Source organism: Narcine bancroftii, chromosome 3 (genome assembly GCF_036971445.1).
Source record: "Narcine bancroftii isolate sNarBan1 chromosome 3, sNarBan1.hap1, whole genome shotgun sequence".
NCBI lineage: Eukaryota > Metazoa > Chordata > Chondrichthyes > Torpediniformes > Narcinidae > Narcine > Narcine bancroftii.
The window spans coordinates 32,850,060-32,873,627 of record NC_091471.1 but is presented as its reverse complement, the minus strand read 5'-3'; the positions used below and the strand labels follow the sequence as shown (position 1 = coordinate 32,873,627).

The following is a 23,568-nucleotide window of genomic DNA, read 5'->3' as shown; positions in this document are numbered from 1 at the left end:
GTTCAATCTCAGATTTGCTGATTTTCTTGGGACTCCCAAGGCAAATATCTCAATACATTTCTTGAACTGCAACCTCCCTCTAAAGGTTTAATATCTCTTTATTTATGACAAACTGGCTCATCCAAGACAAGCCCCATTAATTAAAATCAAGAACACCTGGGAGCAGGATTTGAACCTTTCATTGTCCAATGAGGTTTGGAACGCTGATGAACACTAAAGCCCTTTGCGCACAGGATTGCCTGTTGCAATTCAAAGTGGTACACAGAGCACATGTCTAAAGTCAAATGGTCTCATTTTTATTTGGACGAATCCCCGATGTGGAATGTAAAACAGGTGATACTTCTTTAATTCATATGTTCTGGACCTTCCCTCGCATAGAAAAATTTTGGAATTATTGGCGATTCTCAATTTAACTTTGGAACCGAGCCTTTTATCTCCTCAGAATGTTAAAAAAGAGCAATTAATGAGTTACCAACTTCAATACGATGCCACATTTTATTTTATTTACTTTGTTGATGTCCAAACGTGCAACTTTGATAAAATGGAAAAATAGAGAGAGAGAGAGAGAGAGATATATATTTATTTTATATATATATATATATAAAATGGCTAAGGGATATTGTGTTTTTCTAAAATTAGATATGCAATCATTAATTAAAATATTAAATTCCAAATGATATGGGCTCATTCATGAACTACTGCCATAACCAAGATTTGGAATCTTGACATTGTGTTGACCCTCTCTAGGACTGTGCCACTTGGATTTCAACCTAGTTTAGGGCGTAGGGGTTCTGAAATTATGTTTTTTTTCTATTTCATTATTTTTCCTTCATGATTGTGTTTTGGAACTTGTACTTCTGATTGTTTTTATACCTTGTTCTGGTTTGTAGCACACTTCATAATTGTGTTCAACTTTTTATTGCAAAATATCAATATTTTAAAGTAAAAGAAATATTAAACTTTATTTCTCTAGCAATTTACAGTAAAAAAAAATCAAGACAATAGCCTATATTTACAAAAAAAAAGGAAATCAAATCTTCTCCATTTTTAAAATTAATTCATCACAGATCTTGGACAGCTCGAAATTCTCTTTTGTCTGCAAAGAAAAAAAAAGACATTTGTTGCAACATACAAAACTAATACCCACATCTTGATGCAGATCTCTAATAAAGTTTGCTTTTGCAGACCATTCTTATTGCCCCTTGTGCATTTGCTGTTGAACTGCTTGTGAACTAGAAGGCAGGTGACAAAGCGAAGCTTACTCAGTGAATCTTATGATCTTGCTTCCTGGGCCCTCCCAACTCCCTCAATAAAATGTGGGCATGTCCAATACCAGAGTATAGTTTAAGAAGAGCAGGGTGAGTTTAGCTGTAATATAGAGCCTAGATGCCTGGAAGGCTGCCAGGAATGGAAAATTATGCATAATTACAATGCATAAGAGGCAACTATATAGATATACAGACTGTGCACAGGAAGATGAAGTTAGTTTAGATTAACATCACTGTTGATGTGGACATGGTGGGTTGAACTGCCAGTTTTTGTGCTGCACAGGATGTCCCCAAGTTGTGACAGGGTTCCGTTCTTCAACTGTTCACAATTCAGAAATGAAGTGTGAGAGAGGATTTCAGAAACAGCCAAGAATGGAGACAATTTTATGAAAATGCCAAGCAGGCCCACATAGGAAGAGCAGCTGCCAGCCAACCTTGCAGTGAATCCCAGTTCCATGCTAAATGGGAAATAGGGCATGCAGAAATGTCCTGTTCTCACCTGGCAAAGATACCTGTAGCCCCACGACAAACAATAAATCACCAGTTCTAACTGCTGAATGTCTGTTCTTTGCTTGCTCAAGATTCTAGTATTTGCAGCTCTCTTTTCACTGAAAGTGAAAAGTTACTTACTTTGCAGCAAACTACATCTATTTTGACTGGGAGGGCTTGGAACCAATTGAATGGCTTAAACCAGCCATTCTCAACATGGACTACAACACATTTAAGGGGAAGAAATCAAAATGTTTTCATGTAGTTTGAGGGAAAGAAGTACAGAAGAAACCATAAAATTTACTGCTTCACAGGGAAGGGGGGCCCCCCATAAACTTTGAGCAGAGTCCCAAGGGGGCCATAAGGAAAAAATGGTTAAGAATTGTTAGTTTAAAGGATAGTGGTAAAAACGAAATAGCATTTCTCTAGGACCACGGAGCATATTTACATAAATATAAATTAGGACAGAAGTTCAACACATTTAAAATATTAAGACTTCTACATTAACAGTCCACAGTACCCAATCTCCAAATATTTTGGGTGTTCAGGAGTCAGAGCTTGGCAAAACAAAAAAAGCTCTTGCCCAACCTGGATGTAAGGGCCCCCTTGGGACTGCAGTACCTCCTACCAGGTGGCAGAAGGGAAAACAATTTACTTGAGAAGTGTGTGGAGTTTTGAGTGTAGCAGATTTAAAGTCATCATCTACCCCATTGCTCCATCAGGAAAAAAATATTGATAAATTTAAATAGCCACCAGGGACAAAAAAAATTTAAATGGCCCACTGTACATTTCAGGATTTACTGGATGGGAAATTAAGAAAGCCTGAAGAAAAGATGGCAGCACATTTATAATAACCTTGTCTGCTAAACTCCTTTCTAAGGAATTGACTTTCATTTGCTCCTTGCGCAGATGAGCCTGGGTAGCAGCGATTTCCGCCTTGTATTTATTGCGAACTTGTGCAATCTCTTCATTTGCTCTGTACAGGAAAAGGACAGATTGTTGACCAATACCAGTAACCATGCTGTTCAACTCTAATTTGTCCCATATTATTGCAGCATGTACATATAATCGATGTTCAATTCCTATCAACTGGCCCCCAGTAGGCCTCAAATTTCAATGTTTAACAGCAAAATTTCACTAAATTGTTCAACTAATTTTATTAGACCTTTAATCAAAAGTTTTTCAGTTTAAGTTTAAATGTTTGCGATACAGGTATAGTTTACGAATACTCGAATTACGAAAATTTGCTTTTACCAAGAAAGCCACGTTCACTTTTACGAAAGGATTTGAACGGGGTTTTGCTTTTATGAAAATAGCATCCAATAGTAGTGAATGGTTCTTTGCTTTACGCCATTATGAAAGGTTTCTTAGGAATACTCTAGTTTCGTAAAGGGGGTTATATCTGTATTTCATTCACAATGTCCAACCAAGGAATTTGTGCCAATTTAATGCAGTCATTGGTGTCTTTTACTCCCATTAATGTGCCACTAAATAAAATTTAAATAGAATTAAGCTAAATTTAAGGTTACTCACAAATTCAGTTTTTCTTCGGCATGAGCTTTCAGAGCTTGGTATCTCTGCTCTTCCTTCTTTATTCTCGCAAGATAATCTTGAGCACACTTCTTTAGGCTCTCTTCATTCTAAAAAAAATTAGAAAAATACCAACTATCTTTAATACAGATGTTTCACTATTATAATTACTGATTCTAAAAAAAATTAGAAAAATACCAACTATCTTTAATACAGATGTTTCACTATTATAATTACTGAACACTGAATATAGGATTGAAGAACTTCTGACTGACAAATTTAGTGATTACTGGTAGTTGCAGATGTAGCTTTCCAATAGGAACATTTGAAGTGGAAGTTTCAGAAATATCCACAAATTTAGAAATCAGGATAGCAAATGAAAGTTTAGATTTACATGATCTCAATCTCCAATATAATGGCAAACAATACAATCTCTCTCCATCACTCACATACTGATCCCATAGGACAGGGATATTCTAGGAGCCTTCTTATTCTAAACCCATTATCCACCACTATTTACAATTGTAATACTGCAGTAGTGAGAATGAGTTCATAGCATGCGACTCAAACAGCCTCTGACAACCAAGTCGAACTCCTGGCCTTCATGTATGGTATAGTTCTTATGCCAAGAGGGGGAAAGGGAGGCCACTGGCACCTTGAAACCAGTTGCTCCAGGCAGATGGGGCTTGTTAACCACAGATGGTAACTCATCTGAGAGGTAAAACTGATTTCAAATCTATACTGCCTTGTGGCTATACCCACACATGGGAAAGGCTTTGGGAGTAAACCCGGAGGAAAAATCCAGAGTTGGAGTCCTGAAGGTAGCGGACTGCTGTACTCAGTGGCTCGGCAACTCTTGTGATGTTGCTGGCACCAAACTATATTGACCTTTGTCATTCCTTTGACCGTGTTATTTGCATGGGGGGGGGGGGAAAGAGTTATGGGCAACAGAAGGATCTCCATAATCAAATCTGCCCTGGCTTGCGCCCTGGAGAGGCCACTCCACAGTGACTACCAGAGGCGTAGTACCCATGGTCAACCACGACTGACAGAGGCCAAAGAATACTGCAGAGCTTTGTCAAGTTCTGAGAGATACAAGCTTGTTTAACTCTGTACTGGCTGCTCAGTACTCAGGTGGTCCTCTGCTGTCATTCACTAAGCTGGTACCTCATTCCTTCTCTAAAGCAGGTCTGATCTCCACATTGGATATTAATTGGCAAGTCATTTGAAAAATTAATAGCAACCAGTTTTAATCAAGGCATTCTTGATGTTAAAAAGCATGTTAGTACAATTGCAGGCAATGCTAGATACATGTCATAGTTTTCATACGCTAAAATGCATGTCACTATTCTAGAGACTGATTAACAAGTTTTCACATTGAACTTCAATCTAAAAACATTAGAATTGTCAAGAAATGAGTATGATAGGAAATTACGAAAATGATTTATTGAAGCTGCTGTTTCAATTGCCAAAGCTTCCTAAATATCATTTGTTTGTGGGGGAGGGGGAAATATACCTGCCTTTTTGTAACCTTCAAGTACTTCTTTTTGTTTCTCAAATCGTTTGAACAACTCAGAAAATGATGTTTCAATTGAATCCATCTCCTTTAAGACTTGCTGTTTTTCTTTTGTTACTTTCTCTAGCTCTGCCTTGGCCTCTTCAATCTTTTTGTCATAGGTCTCTGAAATATAGTTTCAGAAAGAATCTTTGCAAAGTACTACAAAATGCAATGCTGGAACTTTCAAGTTTCGTAACTTGGAAAAACACTTCCAAACTACAAAGTAGGAATAAAACTTACCCATCATTTGAAAACCGATTTTAGCATATTCATCAACAATTTTTCTACAAAAAGCAAGAAGAATCAATGTTGAAAGATTATTTCCATTACAAACTGATGAAAAAACCTTACATGAAAAATACTTACTTCATCTCTGCACTCTGTGCAAGACTTTCCTCGTGCTTCTGTTTCCATTTCAAAGTTATACCTTCCTGGACACCAAGCTACCAAAAGTAAAGTAGTTCCAAGTAAATTCTAAATGCTCAACCCCCAGCAGACAAACCACAAGGAAAATGCCATCTTAACACCTGGAAAGTTCTACAGGACATGCATGCCAAAATTCAGAAATAGAAATTCCCCAAAAGAGTGCACAAGGACGAAATGCACGAAACCGAATTTCTTAATTTAATCTCATGTTCATGGCTTCAGTGGCCAGATCAGCTTTTACTCTGTGCACTTCATATCACAAGAACAATTGGCATTCTGGTCTAGATCCATTTGACTGCTTTGGCCCACATCCTTCTTTATGCTTCCTATCCATACATCTGTCTGGAGGCAGCTATTGAAGCTGGTACTTAACACCATTGAAAAAAAATCTCATCAGCCTCAAAGGTATGCTAAAAGTCAAGACCATAACAGAAAGTGAGAGTAGTCAGACTGAAAAAACCAAGTCCTTAAGAGTATAACTTTGAACTAAAAGAGCCAAATTGCATGGAGGAACAGAATATTTGCATTTTACATTAGTTATAGAAATTTAAGATTGTACATACTAATTCCACAAATATTGAACCAAGCTACATACACTATGAAGTTCTGCTTTGGTAGGGAGGATAATTGACACATGGTGCAAGTTGCTGAAGTGTTGATCAGTCGAGCAGCAACAAATTAAACCAGTCACACCATAGTGGGTCATGTCCTTCAGAATAAGATTTTATTTTTAAGAATGGCTGGTACTATCTGATCTAAAAAAAGTAGCGACTCTTCAGAAAAATTATATTAAACACTGATACTTGGACAAATGCCTTTACTTTAGATTAAAAAACCCTCCACAGTTTAAATCTTGGAGACAGGAAACTAATGGTTAGTATTTGCTTCTTGTTCTATAACTCAAATTGCAGCATCTACCTCTTGTTTTATGGCTCTCATTGCAGTATCTGCCTCTTGTTTCACAGTTCGCATTGCAGCATCCATGTCTTTCTGGCTGTATTTTAAAACTTCAACAATAGCACCTTCAGTAGGAACAGTAGATGCAAAAACAGCCATTGGATCATTGGGAATAGATTGCACATCAGGGATTAAGGAAGCCACATCCTTAAAAGAGAATATACAAACTTGAATTAATATTTATAAATTAACTTCAGAAAAAAGTTTTATATACCCATTATAGCACAGAAACATGCCAGTTCAACCCTTCTATTCCATACCAACTTCTCCCACCTTGTCCTATTGACCCGCTCCCAGCCTATAACCTTCCATACCTCTCTCATCCATATACCTATCCAACTTTTCTTTAAATATTAAAATTAAGCCCATATCTACCACTTTGGCCAGAAACTCATTCCTCACCCACCACCCTCTCGAGTGAAGAAATTCACCCTCATGTTTCCCCTATACTTTTTCTCCTTTCAATCTCAATCCATGTCCTTTTATTTGAATCTACTCTATTTTCAATGAAAAAAGCTATCCACATTTACTCACTCTTTCCCCCTCAATTTTAAATACCTCTATCAAATTACCTCTCAATCTTCTACACTCCAAGGAATAAAGTCCCAGTCTGTTTAACCTTTCCCGGAACTCAAACTCTGAAACCCAGGTAGCATTCTTGTAAATCTTCTCTGCACTCATTCTGTTCTGTTTATACCCTTCCTAAAATTCAGCCACCAAAACTACAAACAATATTCCAAATCTGGCCTGACAAATGCCCTATACAAATTCAACACGACATACCAACTCCTGTATTCAATATTCCAATTTATGAAGGCCAACATAAAAGCTTTCTTCACCACCCTATCTACATAGGACTCCATTTTCATGGAATTATGTACTAGAATTCCTAAATCCTTTTGTTCAACTGCATTTCTCAATTGTCTACCATTTAATATGTATGATATTGCTGATAAGTATGAGGTACTACATTTTGGCAGGACTCATCTGCCATCTTTCAGTCCACTCTTCTAACTGGCCTATATCCCCCTGCAAACTTTGAAAACCTTCTTCAAGGTCCACAAAACCAATCTTAGTAACATCTGCACAGTTACTAATCCACTGATCCAGATCTATATATGACAAACAACAATAGACCCAGCACCTATCCCTGAGGCACTCCACTAGTCACCAACGTCCAATTTAACAATTTTCCACCACTATTCTCTGGCATCTCCCATCCAACTACTGTGGAATCCAGTTCACTACTTCAACATTAATACGTAATGATTGAACATTCCTAACCAACCTCTTATGCAGAACCTCGTCAAAGGCCTTACTAAAGTCCACAGACAACATCCACAGTCTTCCCTTCATCAACCTCCTGAAAATCATACAAGATTTGTTAAATATGATTTTCCACACACAAAATATTGACTACTCCTAATCATTCCCTGGTTATCCAAATAATTGTACATTCCATCCTTAAGAAGTCTCCATTAATCTACCTATCACTAACATCAGACTCACCCAGTTTACTTTGAGAACCTCTTTTTTGAAAAAAAAAGTGGAACAACATGAGCTACCCTCCAATCCTACAGTACCTCCCTCGTGGCTAATGACATTTTAAATATTTCTGTCAGAGTCCCTGCTATTTCTACTTTAACCTCCCTCAAGGTCCGAGGGAACATCTTGTCAGAACCTGGAGATTTATCCACCTTGATTCTCTTTAAGATAGCCAGTATTACCACCTTATTAATCTGAACATTTTTCATGACCTCACTACTAACTTTTCTTAGTTCATCCGAATCAATATTCCTTTCCTTAGTGAATATTGAAGAAAAATATAATTTAAAATTTCCCCATCTCTTCTGACTTCTCAGATAGCCTGCCTCTCTGATCGTCAAGGAGCCCAATTTTATCCCTCACTATTAATTTAGTTTTAATATACCTGTTGAAACCCATTGGATTTATTTTTTCCTTGCCTGCCAAAGCAGCCTCAAATCTCTTTTTTGCATTTCTAATTTCTTAAGAGTTTTTTTTTTGCACTCTTTATATTCCTCAAGCACTTCATTTACTCTCTGGTGTCTATACTTATTGTATACATCCAACGTACACTCAAAATTTTCCCTTTGAATATCCTCCATTTATCAGTTACCTCTTTCCCAAAAAAATAAATGACCCCAATTCACACCCAAATCCTTTTGCATCTTCTTGAAATTAGCCTTGTCCCAATCAAGAATTTCACCTTAAGCCCAGCCCTATCCTTCTCCATAATTAACCTAAAACTAATACAGTACAACTCCGAGTATTCAAAATGGTTGGGACCAGGCCAATTTCAGATGAATGTTTTTTTTCCCCCTGGCCAGTTGCAACAGCAAATCACCTGTAACATTGTTTAAACAACAACCAACAAAACAAGGCTTTTTAAAATCATTAAAATAACGTTTAATTGTCACCAAAAAAAAAAGCTAACCAACGGTAATCACCAATATTTCCCTTCCCCACCTTGGTTCCACTTGTGCCAGGAGCCCGAGTCCTGGTCAGTTTGGCTCCAAACATTTTTTGGATAATTGAGGATTCGGAGAATCCTATTTCAGATAATTGGAGTTGTACTGTAGTATTATGATCACTAGGCCCAAAATGTTCCCCAGCACAAACCTGTCACCTGACCTATCTCATTCCCTAATAGGAGATCCAATACTGCCCCCTCTCTAGTCAGTTCTTCTCGGTAGAGATTTAGAAAACTCCAACCCATCCGGCCATTTTACAGTGTAGACATCCCAGTAAATGTTTGGAAAGTTAAAATCTCCTACAATTACCAATTTATGTTTTCTACACATGCTATCTCCTTACAAATTTGCTCCTCTAATTCCCTGTCTATGGGGGGGGGGGGGGGGGGGGGCAGGGTTTAATAATACACACCCATTAGTGTTTTCATGCCTTTCCCATTCTTCATTTCTACCCAAATAGCCTCAATGGACAAGCCCTCCAATCTATTCTGCCATAGCTCCGCTGCAATGTTTTCCTCTCACAAGCAATGCCACTCCTGCTCCTTTCATCCCCCTGTTCTATCACACCTAAAGCATTGGAATCCTGGAACATTTAGCTACCAATCATGCCCTTCCTATGTCAATCCATGCTCTAAGACCATCCACCTTACTTACCATTGTGATGGAATATTTGGGAATGTTTTTGGGATATATTGGTAAAATTAGAGTAGGTTACATACATACACTTTAAAACAGATATTATTTGAAATACCCATTCAGTGACTTTACAGAAACTATGGAGAATACTATGCACATTTCACAAGTAGGTGCTAATTGAAATGATGTCATGAAATGAATGGACTGGAGTCAGGTCATCTGTGTTGGACATTTTCGCACGGCTTCTGACCTTTCTGCAAGGTGCTCACTCAAAGGACATTGAGAGGTTTGTTTACCTAAAACAACAGATGGGAGTAAAAGACTGACTCCTATTGTTTGCTGGAGAAGGAGGGGGTTTTACAAGTGAGAGGACATGTAGTTTAAATATTTGATGGAGAGAGAGAGAGAGAGAGTGAAGAGCGGCTAGGAGAAGCTTGTTGGAACTGAAACAGAAGCTCCATACTGGTGCATCCACTATGTGGAAGTGCTATCTGTCTGATATTTCTCTTGGAATAAGGGAAATAGAAGGGAACTCTAGTCACCTGAAAAAGGTCATCATCTGGAGATTTCCGATGGGGCAAGTTTAATCAGCAAGATATTGAGGTGACTAATGGTGGTTCCTCAGTTGTGTAAATCCTGGAACACATCTATTTGCAAACCTAACTGAACCTTTCTAAGCTGTAAACATTTACCTTTCGAGCACCAAAGCCTGGTGAACTTTATGAATGCTAAATTCTGTGCGCAATACAAGAATTGCCTGCAACCAGTGAACTTGGAGAAATGAGAAGTGAGATTGAACTGTGACCCAAAGAACTTTTTTAAAATTTATACAAACATTAGATAAACGTGCACTTAGAATTAGAAGGGGGTTAAGTTGGGTAGTTAATAGTGATAAGTTAAAGTTTGATTCTGTTTTCATGTTTAAAGACAATTAAAAACAAATTTTGTTTAAGTAACTACTTGTCTTGGTGAATATCTATTGCTGCTGGATTTTGGGGTCCTTTGGCCTCGTAACACCATCCTCCTTGCATTGAATTGTATGCACGAGAGAATGTTCCCCATATTCACTCCTTTGATTACCATCTACTTTTACTATCCCCTCTCTTTCATTAATTTTAACAATCTGATTCTTGTCTCTTTTCAAATCGAGTTGTCCTACCCCAATCTCTGCACTCTCAACAGGTTAAGCAAACCTGCCTGCCAGGATTTTGGTCCACCTCCAGTTCAGGAGCAGGTTTTGTAGAGGTCAGACCTTCCCCAGAAGAGTTCAATGATTCACAAATCTGAACCCCTACACCAACTCTTTAGCCATGCATTCATCCACCACATATTCTTCTCCCTACTCTCTCTAGCACATGACACTGCAGTAATCCCGATATTACCACCCTTGAGATCCTGTTTTTCAACTTCTTCCCCTACTCCCTACATTCTTCCTTCAGGACCTCATCCCCACTTCTATGTCATTGGACCACAACATCTGGTTGCTTGCCTTCCCACTCCAGAATACTGTGTACTTAATCAGATATCCCTGACCCTGGTATCTGGGAGGCAAAATACCAACTGGGAGCCTCAATCTCATTCAGCAAACCTAGCTACTTGTCTAACCAACAAGTCCCTATACACTACTGCTCTCCTCCCCACTTCCCCCTTCCTAGCCTCTGCACCAGAGATGTGACCAGCTCGGCTTGTCACAAAGGTCCCCATCAACAGTATATCTGTTGATGGGAACAGCCACAGGGTTACTCTGCACTGTCTAAATCTTCCCTCTCTTGACAGTCACCCAGCTACCTGCCTGAATTATAGGTGTGACTGCCTCCTGGACACTCCTGTCTGCCACTACTTCTGCCTCCCAAAGATTCAACTAACTCTGGTTGGAAGGAGCTGCAGCTAAATGCACTTTCTGTAAGTATAGTCATCCGGAACAAGTATGCTGTCCCAGATTTCCCACATCCGGAGCAACCCGCTGCCTTAGCTGACTATTACTGTGCCCGTATGTCTAATTTAAAAAAAAAGGTTGCCCACCCTTGTCCTAATACGTTTCAAATTTTTGTTATACGTGAATTTTACAGTTTGCAAATGGATGCCATGTTTCTGACATTAAAATTATACTGTCAATAAATTGAAGTTGCTAAAGATCTTTGACCCAAATCCTTGAATTGGTTACAAATGAACTTTTCTTGCCTTTTAGGAAAAATTGAAATTCTGTTAATTTTAAGCTCCACAAAATGCTTCCATTTTTTTGAAGGCATTACATATTTAATTCTAATAGTGAAATTACATAATTCTAATACCATCTTGCTTTAAAATTACAAGTTACTTACCACCATTTCATAATTGGGAAGAACAGATCCAGCTTCAAGATCCATAATACTGGAATTGAAAGACAAAAGATTAAATTGTTTCCCGCATTTACCTCATTCCTCGTACACGCTAGGAGATGTTTTAATATAATAGACAAATGGGAAGTTTTGAAACCTTAGGATACAATGAAACTAATCAACCTTCAACTGATTTTTGATAAGAGCACAGTGATTCAAATTAGCAAAGTACTTTCACTTGAAAATGTTTGGACTTTTACAGGGAATGGCCATAGTTCTGTCCAGTTACCAATGGGACCAAAGAAATTTCAAATAGCAACTTACAATATTAATGATACTTAACTTTCTGAAACTTCATTTCACTTTAAAGTTTAAGAATGGACCATCCAGAATTTCAAGATTTTCACATTTAAATTATCCAAGCTGAATTACATTTTGACAATAGCTACAATAACATCTTATTGACCAGAAAAAAAAATGTAAAGAAAAAAATGAAGTTTATTAACCTTTTAGTTGTTGGAACTTCCAGATCAGAGTTTGTATCCAAGAGATTAACCAACACTTTCATAGGACTTTCCTTCAACAAAGGATCAAACTTCAAGTATAGAGACTGTTTCCTCAATGCAGAGGCATGAAACTGAAAGTCAAAATGTAGAAAAATCAACTTTAGCTCAGGAGGTTTGATTTACCAGGCGTTTGGATTTAGCACAATCCAGTCAAAACAGCAGATTAAAATTAGAGTATTTTAAATTGGAGACATGGTTGGCGTAGCAGTTAGTGCAATGCATTTACAGTGCCAGTGATGGGGATCAGGTTTAAATCCTGCACTGTAAGGAGTTTGTATGTTCTCCCATGTTACGCTGTTGTCTCCAGGGACTCCAGTTTCCTCCCACTGTTCAAAACGTACCGGGGGGTGCAGATTAATTTGGGTGTAAATTGGGCAGCACGGACTTGCTCTATGTCTCAATTTAAATTTTAAAAATAATTTCTTATTTTTAAATTTAAATTATGTGAAATCTTAAATTTATTTTTAATTTGATCAAACGACTGAGATCTATTTATTTATTTAAAAAGGGACATATTGGGCCCAGAACTAATTTTGCCGCAGCTTACTGGTTTGGAGATTGTGATTCATGAAGGAATTATAAAGAAACTTATTTCTAAATTGTATCTTCTACTTCAGGAGGAATCTCCAAAACCAGATTTAAATAAATCAAAAGATGGGAATCGGATTTGGGAACTGAAATCGATCCTTTTTGCTGATCTGACATTTTTTGGGTCAGTATGAGGGATGTTCGCTATAAATTATAAATTTATTAATCAGTTATATTTAATACTACATAAATTAAATAAATGTAATACAAATTTTCCAAATTCATAGTTTTAGCTGTGGCACGGAAATTGGTATGTTTATACATTCTACCTGGTCATGTACCAAGTTGACATCATTTTAGAAAGATGTGGGCAACTACGTTTACCATCAACACCTGAGCTTTTTCTTTTGGGAAATGTATTTGGTTTGAAGCCACAATTGAAGTTGTCAAAATAACAATTAAATTTTTTTTTAAGTCACATTGGCAGTAGCCAGATGTATAGCAATTACATGGAAATCTGAATCCCATCTTAAAATTGAGGGAGATGCAAAATGGTATTCCCTTAGAAAAGATGACTTATAATATTAGAACTGGGTATGATACAAAAATATGGAAAACATATTTAGATATTATGGGTTTGGATATCTGATGTTTTCGCTTCTACATCCCACCGCTTTTAAAAAAAAATCTTAATGGTTGAGCCTTATCATGTTGGTTTAATTCTACCATTTTATTAATATCCTATCTTTCTTTTTAGGAGGGGGGGTTAGTTATCACAGTAGCTTTGCACATAGATCTGTATTTTAAAAAAAATACTTTTCTCACCTTTATGTACAGTACGACCATTTTTAAATTCTATTTTGATCATTGTAAGTATCATTTGATATGATTCTATTATTATATTGTACTCTATACAAAACTAAATAAAATTTAAACTCTTACTGTTCTATTTAAGTGGTGCGAAGATGGATTTTCAGGCAGATTGACATCTGGTGCAAGCTAGGAGAGCCTATGCCAACAAAGTTAAAGGAGTAAAGACAGCAAAAACTCAAGGGAAGGACTCAAGTAAAGCAAACATTGTAATTTTTCTTCCCGAGATTATCCAGTGCAAGCATTCATGAAAGGCAGAATGCCAAAATGAAGGGTCAAGGTACAATAACTGGAATTCGAGACACTGAATTACAAAAATTTGAATTCCAAACTCAAAAACCCATCTGGTTCATTAATTTCACAAAAAAAATTAATCCTGTGCCACTAATTTAGTTAACTCTTAATTATCATCTCAATTCAAGAAACTAAATGCCAATATTGCAAGCATCAGCCACATTCCATTGAAAAATTTGGACCATTCTATAATTGTGTGCCAAATCAGGAAAAGCAGGTTACCGTCAAGATCAAACCGGCCTTGAAACAATTTCCCAGCTAGGATTGCCTGTTTATGGGCTTTGTGGAGCAAGCCTACACAGACAAGGCCTTTCAACTCTTCCTCCGCTATATTGAAAACTACAGTGGTGCATGAAGTGGCACCAGTGATGAGTTCAACAACTAAATTCACTTTGCTGCCAACTTTCATCCTGACCTCAAATTCACTTGGTCATCTCCAGCGACATTCTCCCCTTTGATCTCTTGGTCTCCATCTTGGGAGATGAGCTTTCCACTAACATTTACCTCAAATACACTTCTTCACTTCCAGTTCCCTACAAGGATTCTATTCCTTCCCCCCCACCCCCCATTTCTCCATCTGTCATAATCAGTTCCCAAGATGTTTTCTAGTCAAATCATCTGAAATATCCTTCTTCCACAAATGTAGCTTCCCCTCTACCACCAACTCAGCCCTCACCCTCCATTTCCTGCTCATTAGTTCACAATTTCCACCAACTACAACATGACCCCACCTCCAGACATCTTCCCCTCTCATTTTTCTCCATCTAAGACTCCGTCGTGCACTCATCCCTTCCCATTACTTGCCCCCTTCCCCTGTGGCCGCAGGAAGTTCTGCACTTATGCCCACACCTCCTCCCTCACCACCATTTGTGGGTCACAAAGTCCTTTCAAGGGAAGCAACACTTTACCTGTGTATCTACATCTATTGCATTCAGTGCTCCTGGTGTGGCCTTCTCTACATCAGAGAAACTGCAAAAAAAAAAATCCGCTTCACTGAGTGCCTTCACCCTGTCTGCATCAGTGACTGGGATATCCCAGTGGCCAACCATTTCAATTCTGTACCCTACTCCTATGCTGACATGGCTGTCCATGGCATCAATGTACTCCCCAAACAAGACTACCTGTAAATTGAAGGACCACACTTAATTTTCTATCTCAGCACTCTCCAACTAGATGGCATCAACTTCTCCAGTTTCTGCTAGCCTACTCTCCCTTTCAATTCCCCTTCATCTTCCCTCCAGCTCTCCATGCCCTTCCCTCTCCATTCAGAGCCATCCACCTCCCCCTGCTTGCAGGCACCTGATCCCCCTTTACCTCCTGCCTGTGGGGCTATGCTCCTTCACCCCACCATTGTGTTCAGGCACCTGCCTACATCTTGTTCATACCTTGAAGGGCTCAAGCTTGAAATATTGATTATGTATCTTTACCTTTGCTATATAAAGTACACTGTTTGACCTGCTGAGTTTCCCCAGCATTGTTTTTTTTTAAACTAGCACCCAAGTCTTGATCATTAAATCAGTTCATAAATTGGACTACAGAGCAATAGAGATGTTGAGTATACCAAAGGGATCCTCCCTTCAAGATGATCAAAGTTGATCCCAATGCAGTATCCAATTTGTGGTTTCACAAACAACTCAACCTTTCAAGCCGGATGAAGAATATCCAAGTCCTCAAACATATTGAATGATTTAGCTTCAACAAGGTTCTGTTGTAGATTAGTCACCATCAGGTGGAAAAAAAAATTCTGGTCATCTTGGTGCAAGCTACCTTACCCTGGTCCTGGACTCCCTCACCAATCGGAATACCTTTCCTGAATTGTCTGTTCATTCCCATTTGAACATCCTTTCTCATTATTCCAAACTCCAAATTCTAACCTAAACCTAACACTTTCTCTTGAAAGCCAGTCATGAATCCATCTAGAATCTGATTCAGAGACCAGTGGTGCTCTGCAGGGATCAGTTCTGAGCACACCCACCTCCCCCTGATTTTTTTATGAATTATCTGGATGAGGAAATGCATGGGTGGGTGAATAAGTTTGCAGATGACAAAGTGGGTGGTGTTGTAGACAGTGTGGAGGGTTGGCAGAGGTTTCAAAGGTACACAAGTGACAGATGGAATGCAACTCAGAGAACTGAAGTGGTTCACTTCAGTAAGAAAAATTTAAAGACAGAATACAATGTTAATGTGAAGACTGATCATCGTGGAGAAATGGACAGATCTTGGGGTCCGTACCCATAGGACACACAAAACTTCTGTACAACTTGATAACGCTGTTAAGGCCTATGGTGTGTTTGCCTTCATTACCTTGCATCTCTAAAACAATCCCATGGTTAATGTTGCAGCAACACAAGACCTTGGTTCGACACCACTTGAAATACTGTTCAATTGTGGTCACCTCATTACAGAAGATTATCGATGGCATAGAGAAGGTGGAGAAGATTTACAAGGAAGTTGCATAGAATGGAGAGCATACCTTGATGATCAGTTGAATGAACTTTGCCTTTTCTCATTGGAGCAACAGAAGAAATTTAGCCTGAGAGTGGAGCACAAGTGGCATTGATTGTGTAGATGGACAGACTCCTCTCCTTACCCCCCCCCCCCCCCCATGCTGAAATGGGTTACACAAGGAGGCATAGATTTAAGGTCCTTGGAAGTATGGGGAGGAGGGGTGGGGGGGGTGGGAGAGGAATGCAAGTAGTAACTTTTTTTAAAAAGGGCTGTAGGTACATGGAATGCTGGCAGAGGCAAGTACAATAGAATCTTTTTAGATATTAATCAATAGGTATTTTTAACTGAGAAAAACAGAGGGTTTTGCAGTAGGGAAGTTCTAGGCAATGAGAGTAGTTATTATGTCAGCACACCCTAGGGCCTGTACTGTGCTGCAGATTTCTGTTCTATGTAAGCTCCTTTTACACCAGTTTCAGTGCAAAAACCTCCCCAATTTTTAAATAAACATGAAAATTACTAGTTTTAAATAGTAAAATATTCACCTTATCCTTGCCCATTCCTTCAATGTCCAAATGGCACCCCAATGAAGTAAAGGCATAAAATACTAAAAGAAAATAATGCAGATCTAGAGCAAGTTTACTTACCAGCGAGTGACCAAACTGTTCCAGGTAGTCAACTTCAATCGGTTGGTTAAACGCCGGAACTGCAAGGAAATTTGTCAATTTAATATTGCTTAAAATAGGACAACTGGATCAACAATCCAAAGAATAGATCAAATCCAATCACAGCAGTTGATTCAGCAAAGTCTGGAAAGTCATCCTACAGTTCAAAGCTATTCAAACTTTAAACTCATTAAGTTGGACAAGCCTAGTCCAGTAATGATATAGCATTCCAATCCCATGCCAGCACATCTGAAGTTTTTTTTTTAATTCTTTTTTATTTACTCATTCAGCGCAGTAACAGGCCACTTCAGCTCAAGAGCCTATGCCACTTAATTACACCTAATTGGCCTACAACCCCTGGCATGTTTTGAATGGCAGGCAGAGCCCCCTGGAAAAACCCAGGCAGATAAGGGGAGAACATACAAACTCCTTACAGGCAGTGAGGGATTTGAACACCAGTCCCAATCACTGGCTCTGTAACAGCCTTGGACTAACCACTGTACCAACTATGCTGCTAATTTTAAGCTATTCATTTGCAGACTCCAAAAAGAGGTTGCTGTCATTCTCTAAGGCTGCTAACCATTATTACTTCGAACTTCTAAAGAAAGGCAATAATGAGCAAGACAGCAGAAAAGCTCAAATAGAATCAGGTGGTGTTATGAAGGGCAGGAACAAAGCCCCAGTGATTAAAAGCACTTGCAATGAGAACAGACCCATCACAACTCACACATACTCAGTTACCCTTCATCCCATCAGGGTGAAGGCTGAATATGAAAATGTACCATCTGGCTTAAAGATAATATCTTCCTTGCAGTCATCAGGCAAGTAAATGAACCCCAAATGCTTGGTGCTAATTGATCTTCATTTTCATTGTCATCAATGCTCAAAATTGTGCCTGACACTGTACATACTGCAGAGATAACCTGATGACCTGTTCACGGAACTTTTCTCAATGTACTGGATATTTTATGACAAATAAACTCAATTGAAAACAATAGAGTGAAGTGATGCAATTTGAAAGGCTGAACTTGAAGGCACAGAATGTGGTTAATGGCAGGATTCTTAATGCAGAACAGAGGATCCTGGGGGTCAAAATCTATAAATCTCTCAAGTTGCCACATTGGTTGATGGTATAGTTAACACAGCTATAGCATGCTAATTTTCATTAGTTGAGGTATTAAAATCAAGAGTCCGAAGGTAATGTTGCAGTTTAAAAACTGGATGCCTCATTACAGGAAGGATGTGGAAGCTTTAGAGGGGGGTATGGAGATTTACCAGGATGTTGCCTGGATTGAGGAATGTCTTAAAGGCAAGGTTAACAGAGCTAGGGATTTTCTCTTTGGAGAAAAGGATGAGAGGTGACTTAATAGGCAAATTGTTTTTTTTTTAAATAAATAAATAGATAATATATACACACACACAAGTCTGGAGGAAGCCAGGAGATTATCAACCAGTCCTCAGACAGTTCAAAAGTGGGGAGAGACAAGAACTTTACATTTATAGGGTCAACAAGGATCGGTTCTGAAGCTTCAATGTCAATGCAATCATAAAGACTTGCCAGCGGCTATACTTTGTGAGGTGTTTGAGGAGATTCAGTGTGTCACCAAAGACTTGAAAACTTCTACAGGTGTACCGTGGTAAGCATCCTGGCTGGTTACATCACTGTCTGGTACAACACTGAGGTGTCAACACTCAGAACAAGAAAAACCTCCAGAGGGTTGTTAACATGGCCTGTGACATCCCATGCACCAGTCTCTATCCTCAAGGACCCCCACCACCACCAGTAAGGCCATGCCTTCTGCAACCATTGGAAAAATAGAGCCAGAAGACTAGCACTTAATGGCACAAGGTCAACTTCTTTACCACTGCCATCAGATTCCTAAATGATTGATGAACAAAGACACTGTTTTTCTTTGCACTATTTTTATTTATTGTTGTAAGATGGTTCATAATATGAATGTTTGCACCGTGATGCTGCTGCAAGACAACAAATTTGGTGACTTAACCATGACAAATTCTGATTCTGAGTATTAGGTGCCTGGAATGTATTTTCTAATCTGAGCACCTATGGCATAGGGATTACTTAAAAGTGGTATGTGAGCAGAAAGAAAGTTAAAAAAAAACTGGTTTAAACTCAAGTAGGTTTATATTGGTCAGCACATCATGGGCTGAAAGGCCTGTAATTGTGCAGTAATGCAAGTTCCTTGATAATTTTAAAAACAAAATCAACTCCTAGACTGCTATCCAAGTTAGCAATAATTGAGTGGAGGAACACATCATGGCACACGCACGATAGTTTTATTGAGGGACCAGCAAGGGAACATCCTTTCCCTGCCTATTTTTAAAACCAATTTCATGCAATGAGAAAGGGTTAATTGTAACCAAGTGGCTTTTGAGGAAATTATAGAATTTAATTTTGGAAATTGTAAAAGCTTACACTTTGATCTAACATCACATTTAAAAATGGAGCCTGCAGATTGGTACAATTTCTGAAGACAGCAAATGGAGTGACAGTCAAGGCATTGATAAGAAAGTAGAAGAGGCTATTAGTTAAAATGTAAGCAAACTAGAGCTTCTCTAGACAAATATAAAAGAAAAATCAGCTATCAAGTCCCTTGCAGAAGGAAATACCCAAAATAAAAGAAAATGATAGTAAAATCAAACTATTTTAGCCATCTGCCTTCAGAATATAGAAAACCTCCCAGATATAATGGGAGCCAGATGCAGATTTCACACAATCCCATATATTCAAGATCAGATTGGAAACTAGCAAATGCAATCCTAGTCTATATTGTGTTTTTTTTTAATTAAAAGTCAGGACTAACCAGTCTGACTGAGAAAGGAACATGTTGGAATCTATCAAGTGGTAACAAAGGTAGAAATCCCTGCAAAAGGCAGTGGACATAGCCCAGCAATCTCAGGAAAAATTCTCCCCACCAATGAGAAAATCTACATGAAATGCCTACTCTGCCATTCAATGGTTGACGTGATGATAGGTTCATCTCTCTCTCCACTGCCCCCCCCCCCCCACTCCCCCCAATCCATTAATTCCCCAACTGTGTAAAAATCTATCCAACTTTGTCAGATACATTTACTGAGGCTTTAATTGGCAGCAAATTTCAGATTCACCATCCTCTAGGGAAAAACAGTTCTTCCTCATCTCCATCCTAAATTTACTACCATAAATCTTGAGCCTATGCCCCTAGTTCTAGTCTCCCATCAGCAATAGAAACAATTTACTACCTCAATCTTATCTATCCCTTTCATGATTTTGTACATCTCTCATTCTTCTAAATTCCAGCAAGTACAGAGACAGAAAACTATTTTTCCTCTGACACTACCCCCCCCCCCACCACCATAATAAACCTGGTGACCCTCTTCTGCACTGTCTCCAAAGCTAGTACATCCTTCAAGAGACCAGGACTGTATGCAGTACTCTAGAGGCAGCTTTACCAGTACCTTGTACAAATATCCCTGCTCCTAAATTCAACCCCTCCTACAATGAACACCAACATTCCATTAGCCTTCTTGATAACCTTGCTACACCTGCATACCAACCTTTTGCAAGTTTATGCGCAGCACTTCCAATTCCCTCTTTAGTCACCTTTTTGCTCTTAATACAATTACAAAAACTTTTTACTGTCTATTTTTGTATTTTATGCTAATCTTCTCAGTCTACCTTCCCTCATTTTATTGCTTACTTCGTGGTTCTTTGTTGCTTTTTAAAGTTTTCCTAGTCTTCTAGGTTCCCACTGCTCTTGGTGACTTTGTACACATGCTTTATTAGTTTTAATGCCTTCCTTGATCTCCTTAGTTACTCAAGGCTGGCTATCCCCACCCTGACTGTCCTTGCTTTTAATTGGAATATACTTTTGTTGAGCACCATGAAAAATTTGAAAGTCTTCTCTTCCTCCATGTAGCCTGCATTCCCAGTCTACCCTGGCAACTCTTCTCTCATCCCCTTGTTGTTTCCTTTGTTTCGGCATACTGGTTTTGGATCGAACTATTGTACCCTCCATTTGTATGAGAAACACATCATACTGTGATCACTCTTTCCAAGAGGTTTCTGAACTACAACATTGTTAATTTTACCCATTTATATTGCACAGGACCAGTTCTAAGATAAGCATCTTCCCTTGAAGGTTCAATAACATGCTGTTCAACAAAGACACCCTGTATGCATTCTATAAAATCCCCCTCATGTTGAGTCTATGTGCATTTTAAAGTCCCCCACGATAACTGCTGCTTCATCCTTGTATGTCTCTGATATTTCCTAGATCCAGACCACCCAGGACATGCTCTGTTCTCGTTACTGCCATCAGGAAATAGGTAAGGTGCCACAAGATTCAAACCACCAGGTTCAGGAACAGTTCTACCCATCCAGCATCAGAGTCCTATACAGATCCCAGCAAAGACTTATTTAGGGCTTATTCTGCACATTGACTTTTTTTTCTGTATTTGCAGTTTGCTTACATTTCTATTTTATACATGTCATTTCTGGAGTACAATTTACACTACTGTCTAGTAAAAATTCTGTGTGGACCACAGAATCTCAGGGTTATATGTGATATGCATGTTCTCAATAAATTTGAACTGAATTCACTGATAAGATTAGCATGCAGATGGGTTTACAAAATTAAAACAAGGTGCTTAAGAGACATTGCATTTAGAAACTTTGAAATTTATGACATGTATTAACTGATCTCCGATTCTAGAAGTTTCTAAAGATTCAATTAATTTTATGTGCTTCTTTGATTTGGTTTCATTTGCTTATTGTATTATTTGGGCTTTATGTCTCTAATTGCCAAATTAATATCAGGACTGTTACTCTCTACCATGTAGATCAAAGTCAAGAGGCTTGACAGAGAACAGAATAGTGGGATTAATTTCAAGACCCTTGCACTGCAAAGAGGTCCATTTATTTATTTATTAAAAAGGGGAACCGATCAAAAGCAAGTAGGATTAACTAAAGTGGTTTAGCAAGGAGGAGGCCAGAGAAACCGGTCTTACTTTGGTCCGCAGGCCTGAACTCTTCAGCTTCACCTTCAATTATACGATCGATAAAATCAGAGGTTTCTGACACAAATTCATCATTCACATCTGGGCCAGTTTCTTCACTCCTCATTGATTGTATTCTGTCTGAAATTCTCCTTTCAAAACTGGATACAGTCCTGGACTCAATGACATCACCAACATCAAAAACTTGAGAATCCTGAAAATCAAATTTTTTTTGTTGCATGAATTCATGGTAATAAATTATCTTCCCATGGCAATTAATGTTCATGTGCATGGAGACAGTAAATCAATTCAATGAACAAAGCTCAACAATATTGCTGCAGCTCAGCAAAGCAGAATACCCAACTTCTTCCTATTGTCAGCATTTAGGAACCTGTACTAATCAAATTTCTCATCAATGCAACACTCAAATGAAGAGACTGCCAATTGTCAAGATAAAAGTCAAATATTAAATATACTAAAAACCACATTTCAGACCAGCCAAAACTTGGGCACTACAACCTCAGCATTCTACGCACCTGAAATAAAGGTATTGCTGAGACCTCCATCATGGGTTTAACCTTGCAAGTGTTCCTGTAATAAATTAAAATTATTAATACAAAGAGTGTTTTAATAGATACATAGAAGAACAGCATAGAAACAAACTCTTTGGCCCAACTCGTGCCACCTTCTGATCTGAACCATTCCTACTTGCCCTCACTGGACTATAATCCCTCCAACCCATTCTTATCCATGTATATGCCCTAATGCCCTTTCAATGTTGTATCAACTTCCCCAGAAAAAGGTGCCCCTAAATCCCTTTAAATCTCTTCCTCACCCTTCCCCAACTTAAACCTGTCTCTAGCTTCAGACTTGTTTGGTGGCAAACACCTGGCATATTCTTCTCATGATCTTGTAGGAAACTCCTCAGCCTCCTACACTCCAAGGTAGAAATTCCTAAACTATCCAGCATCTCTACATTTCAAGCCCTCCAGTCTCAAGCCGCTTTTTTTGCATCCTTCCAGTTTAAAAGGACCTCTCTCCAAGAGCAAGGTAACCAGAATCAAAATTAGGTTGCTACCTAATATTGTACTATTCATTTCCAACTCAACAAATGAAGCAGCTTTGTCTGCTCCTCAAGACAAACTGCTTTTTGGCATTGCAACTCCTGATGTTCTCCTTTCCATCTAGAAGCATGATAAAATATTCTCCACTTAGCTCCACGTGGAGCTCTCCAACACGAGATGTTCAATGCTATCTTAGAAAAACTGACAGTTTTACACTACAGTTAACTCAGTAGTCAGTGCCACTCACAACCTCCAAAACTCAACCCCTTATGATTAAGAAAGGATATGGGGCCTATACCAAGTGCAATATTACCACTCCATTTAAACAAATTCTCCAACAGCATTGTATACTTGACCTTCACCAGGACAGCTGCAGAATTTTAAGACTGTTCACCTCTATAGTATACAAACCCTGGCTTTGTCAGCAACACCCATGTTACAAAATATAAATGCCAGGGTGCAAT

At 38.6% G+C, this 23,568-nt stretch overlaps 1 protein-coding gene across 12 annotated transcripts in view; it reads right to left on the bottom strand.

Moving 5' to 3' along the window:
* Positions 1–943: 943 nt before the first annotated feature.
* The window catches only part of tacc3 (transforming, acidic coiled-coil containing protein 3), a 35,994-nt gene continuing 13,369 nt past the window's right edge, over positions 944–23,568 (bottom strand). For all 12 annotated transcript variants that reach the window (XM_069923747.1, XM_069923746.1, XM_069923744.1 and 9 more), the window contains 12 exons: positions 22,577–22,631; positions 22,053–22,254; positions 17,025–17,083; positions 12,181–12,311; positions 11,678–11,726; positions 6,190–6,375; positions 5,212–5,288; positions 5,086–5,129; positions 4,808–4,968; positions 3,291–3,397; positions 2,613–2,733; positions 944–1,096 (listed from right to left, as the gene is read on the bottom strand). In XM_069923747.1, coding sequence (XP_069779848.1) covers positions 1,031–1,096; positions 2,613–2,733; positions 3,291–3,397; positions 4,808–4,968; positions 5,086–5,129; positions 5,212–5,288; positions 6,190–6,375; positions 11,678–11,726; positions 12,181–12,311; positions 17,025–17,083; positions 22,053–22,254; positions 22,577–22,631 — 1,258 coding nt within the window. In that variant the 3' untranslated portion in view covers positions 944–1,030. The remainder of the gene's footprint in view (positions 1,097–2,612; positions 2,734–3,290; positions 3,398–4,807; positions 4,969–5,085; positions 5,130–5,211; positions 5,289–6,189; positions 6,376–11,677; positions 11,727–12,180; positions 12,312–17,024; positions 17,084–22,052; positions 22,255–22,576; positions 22,632–23,568) is intronic.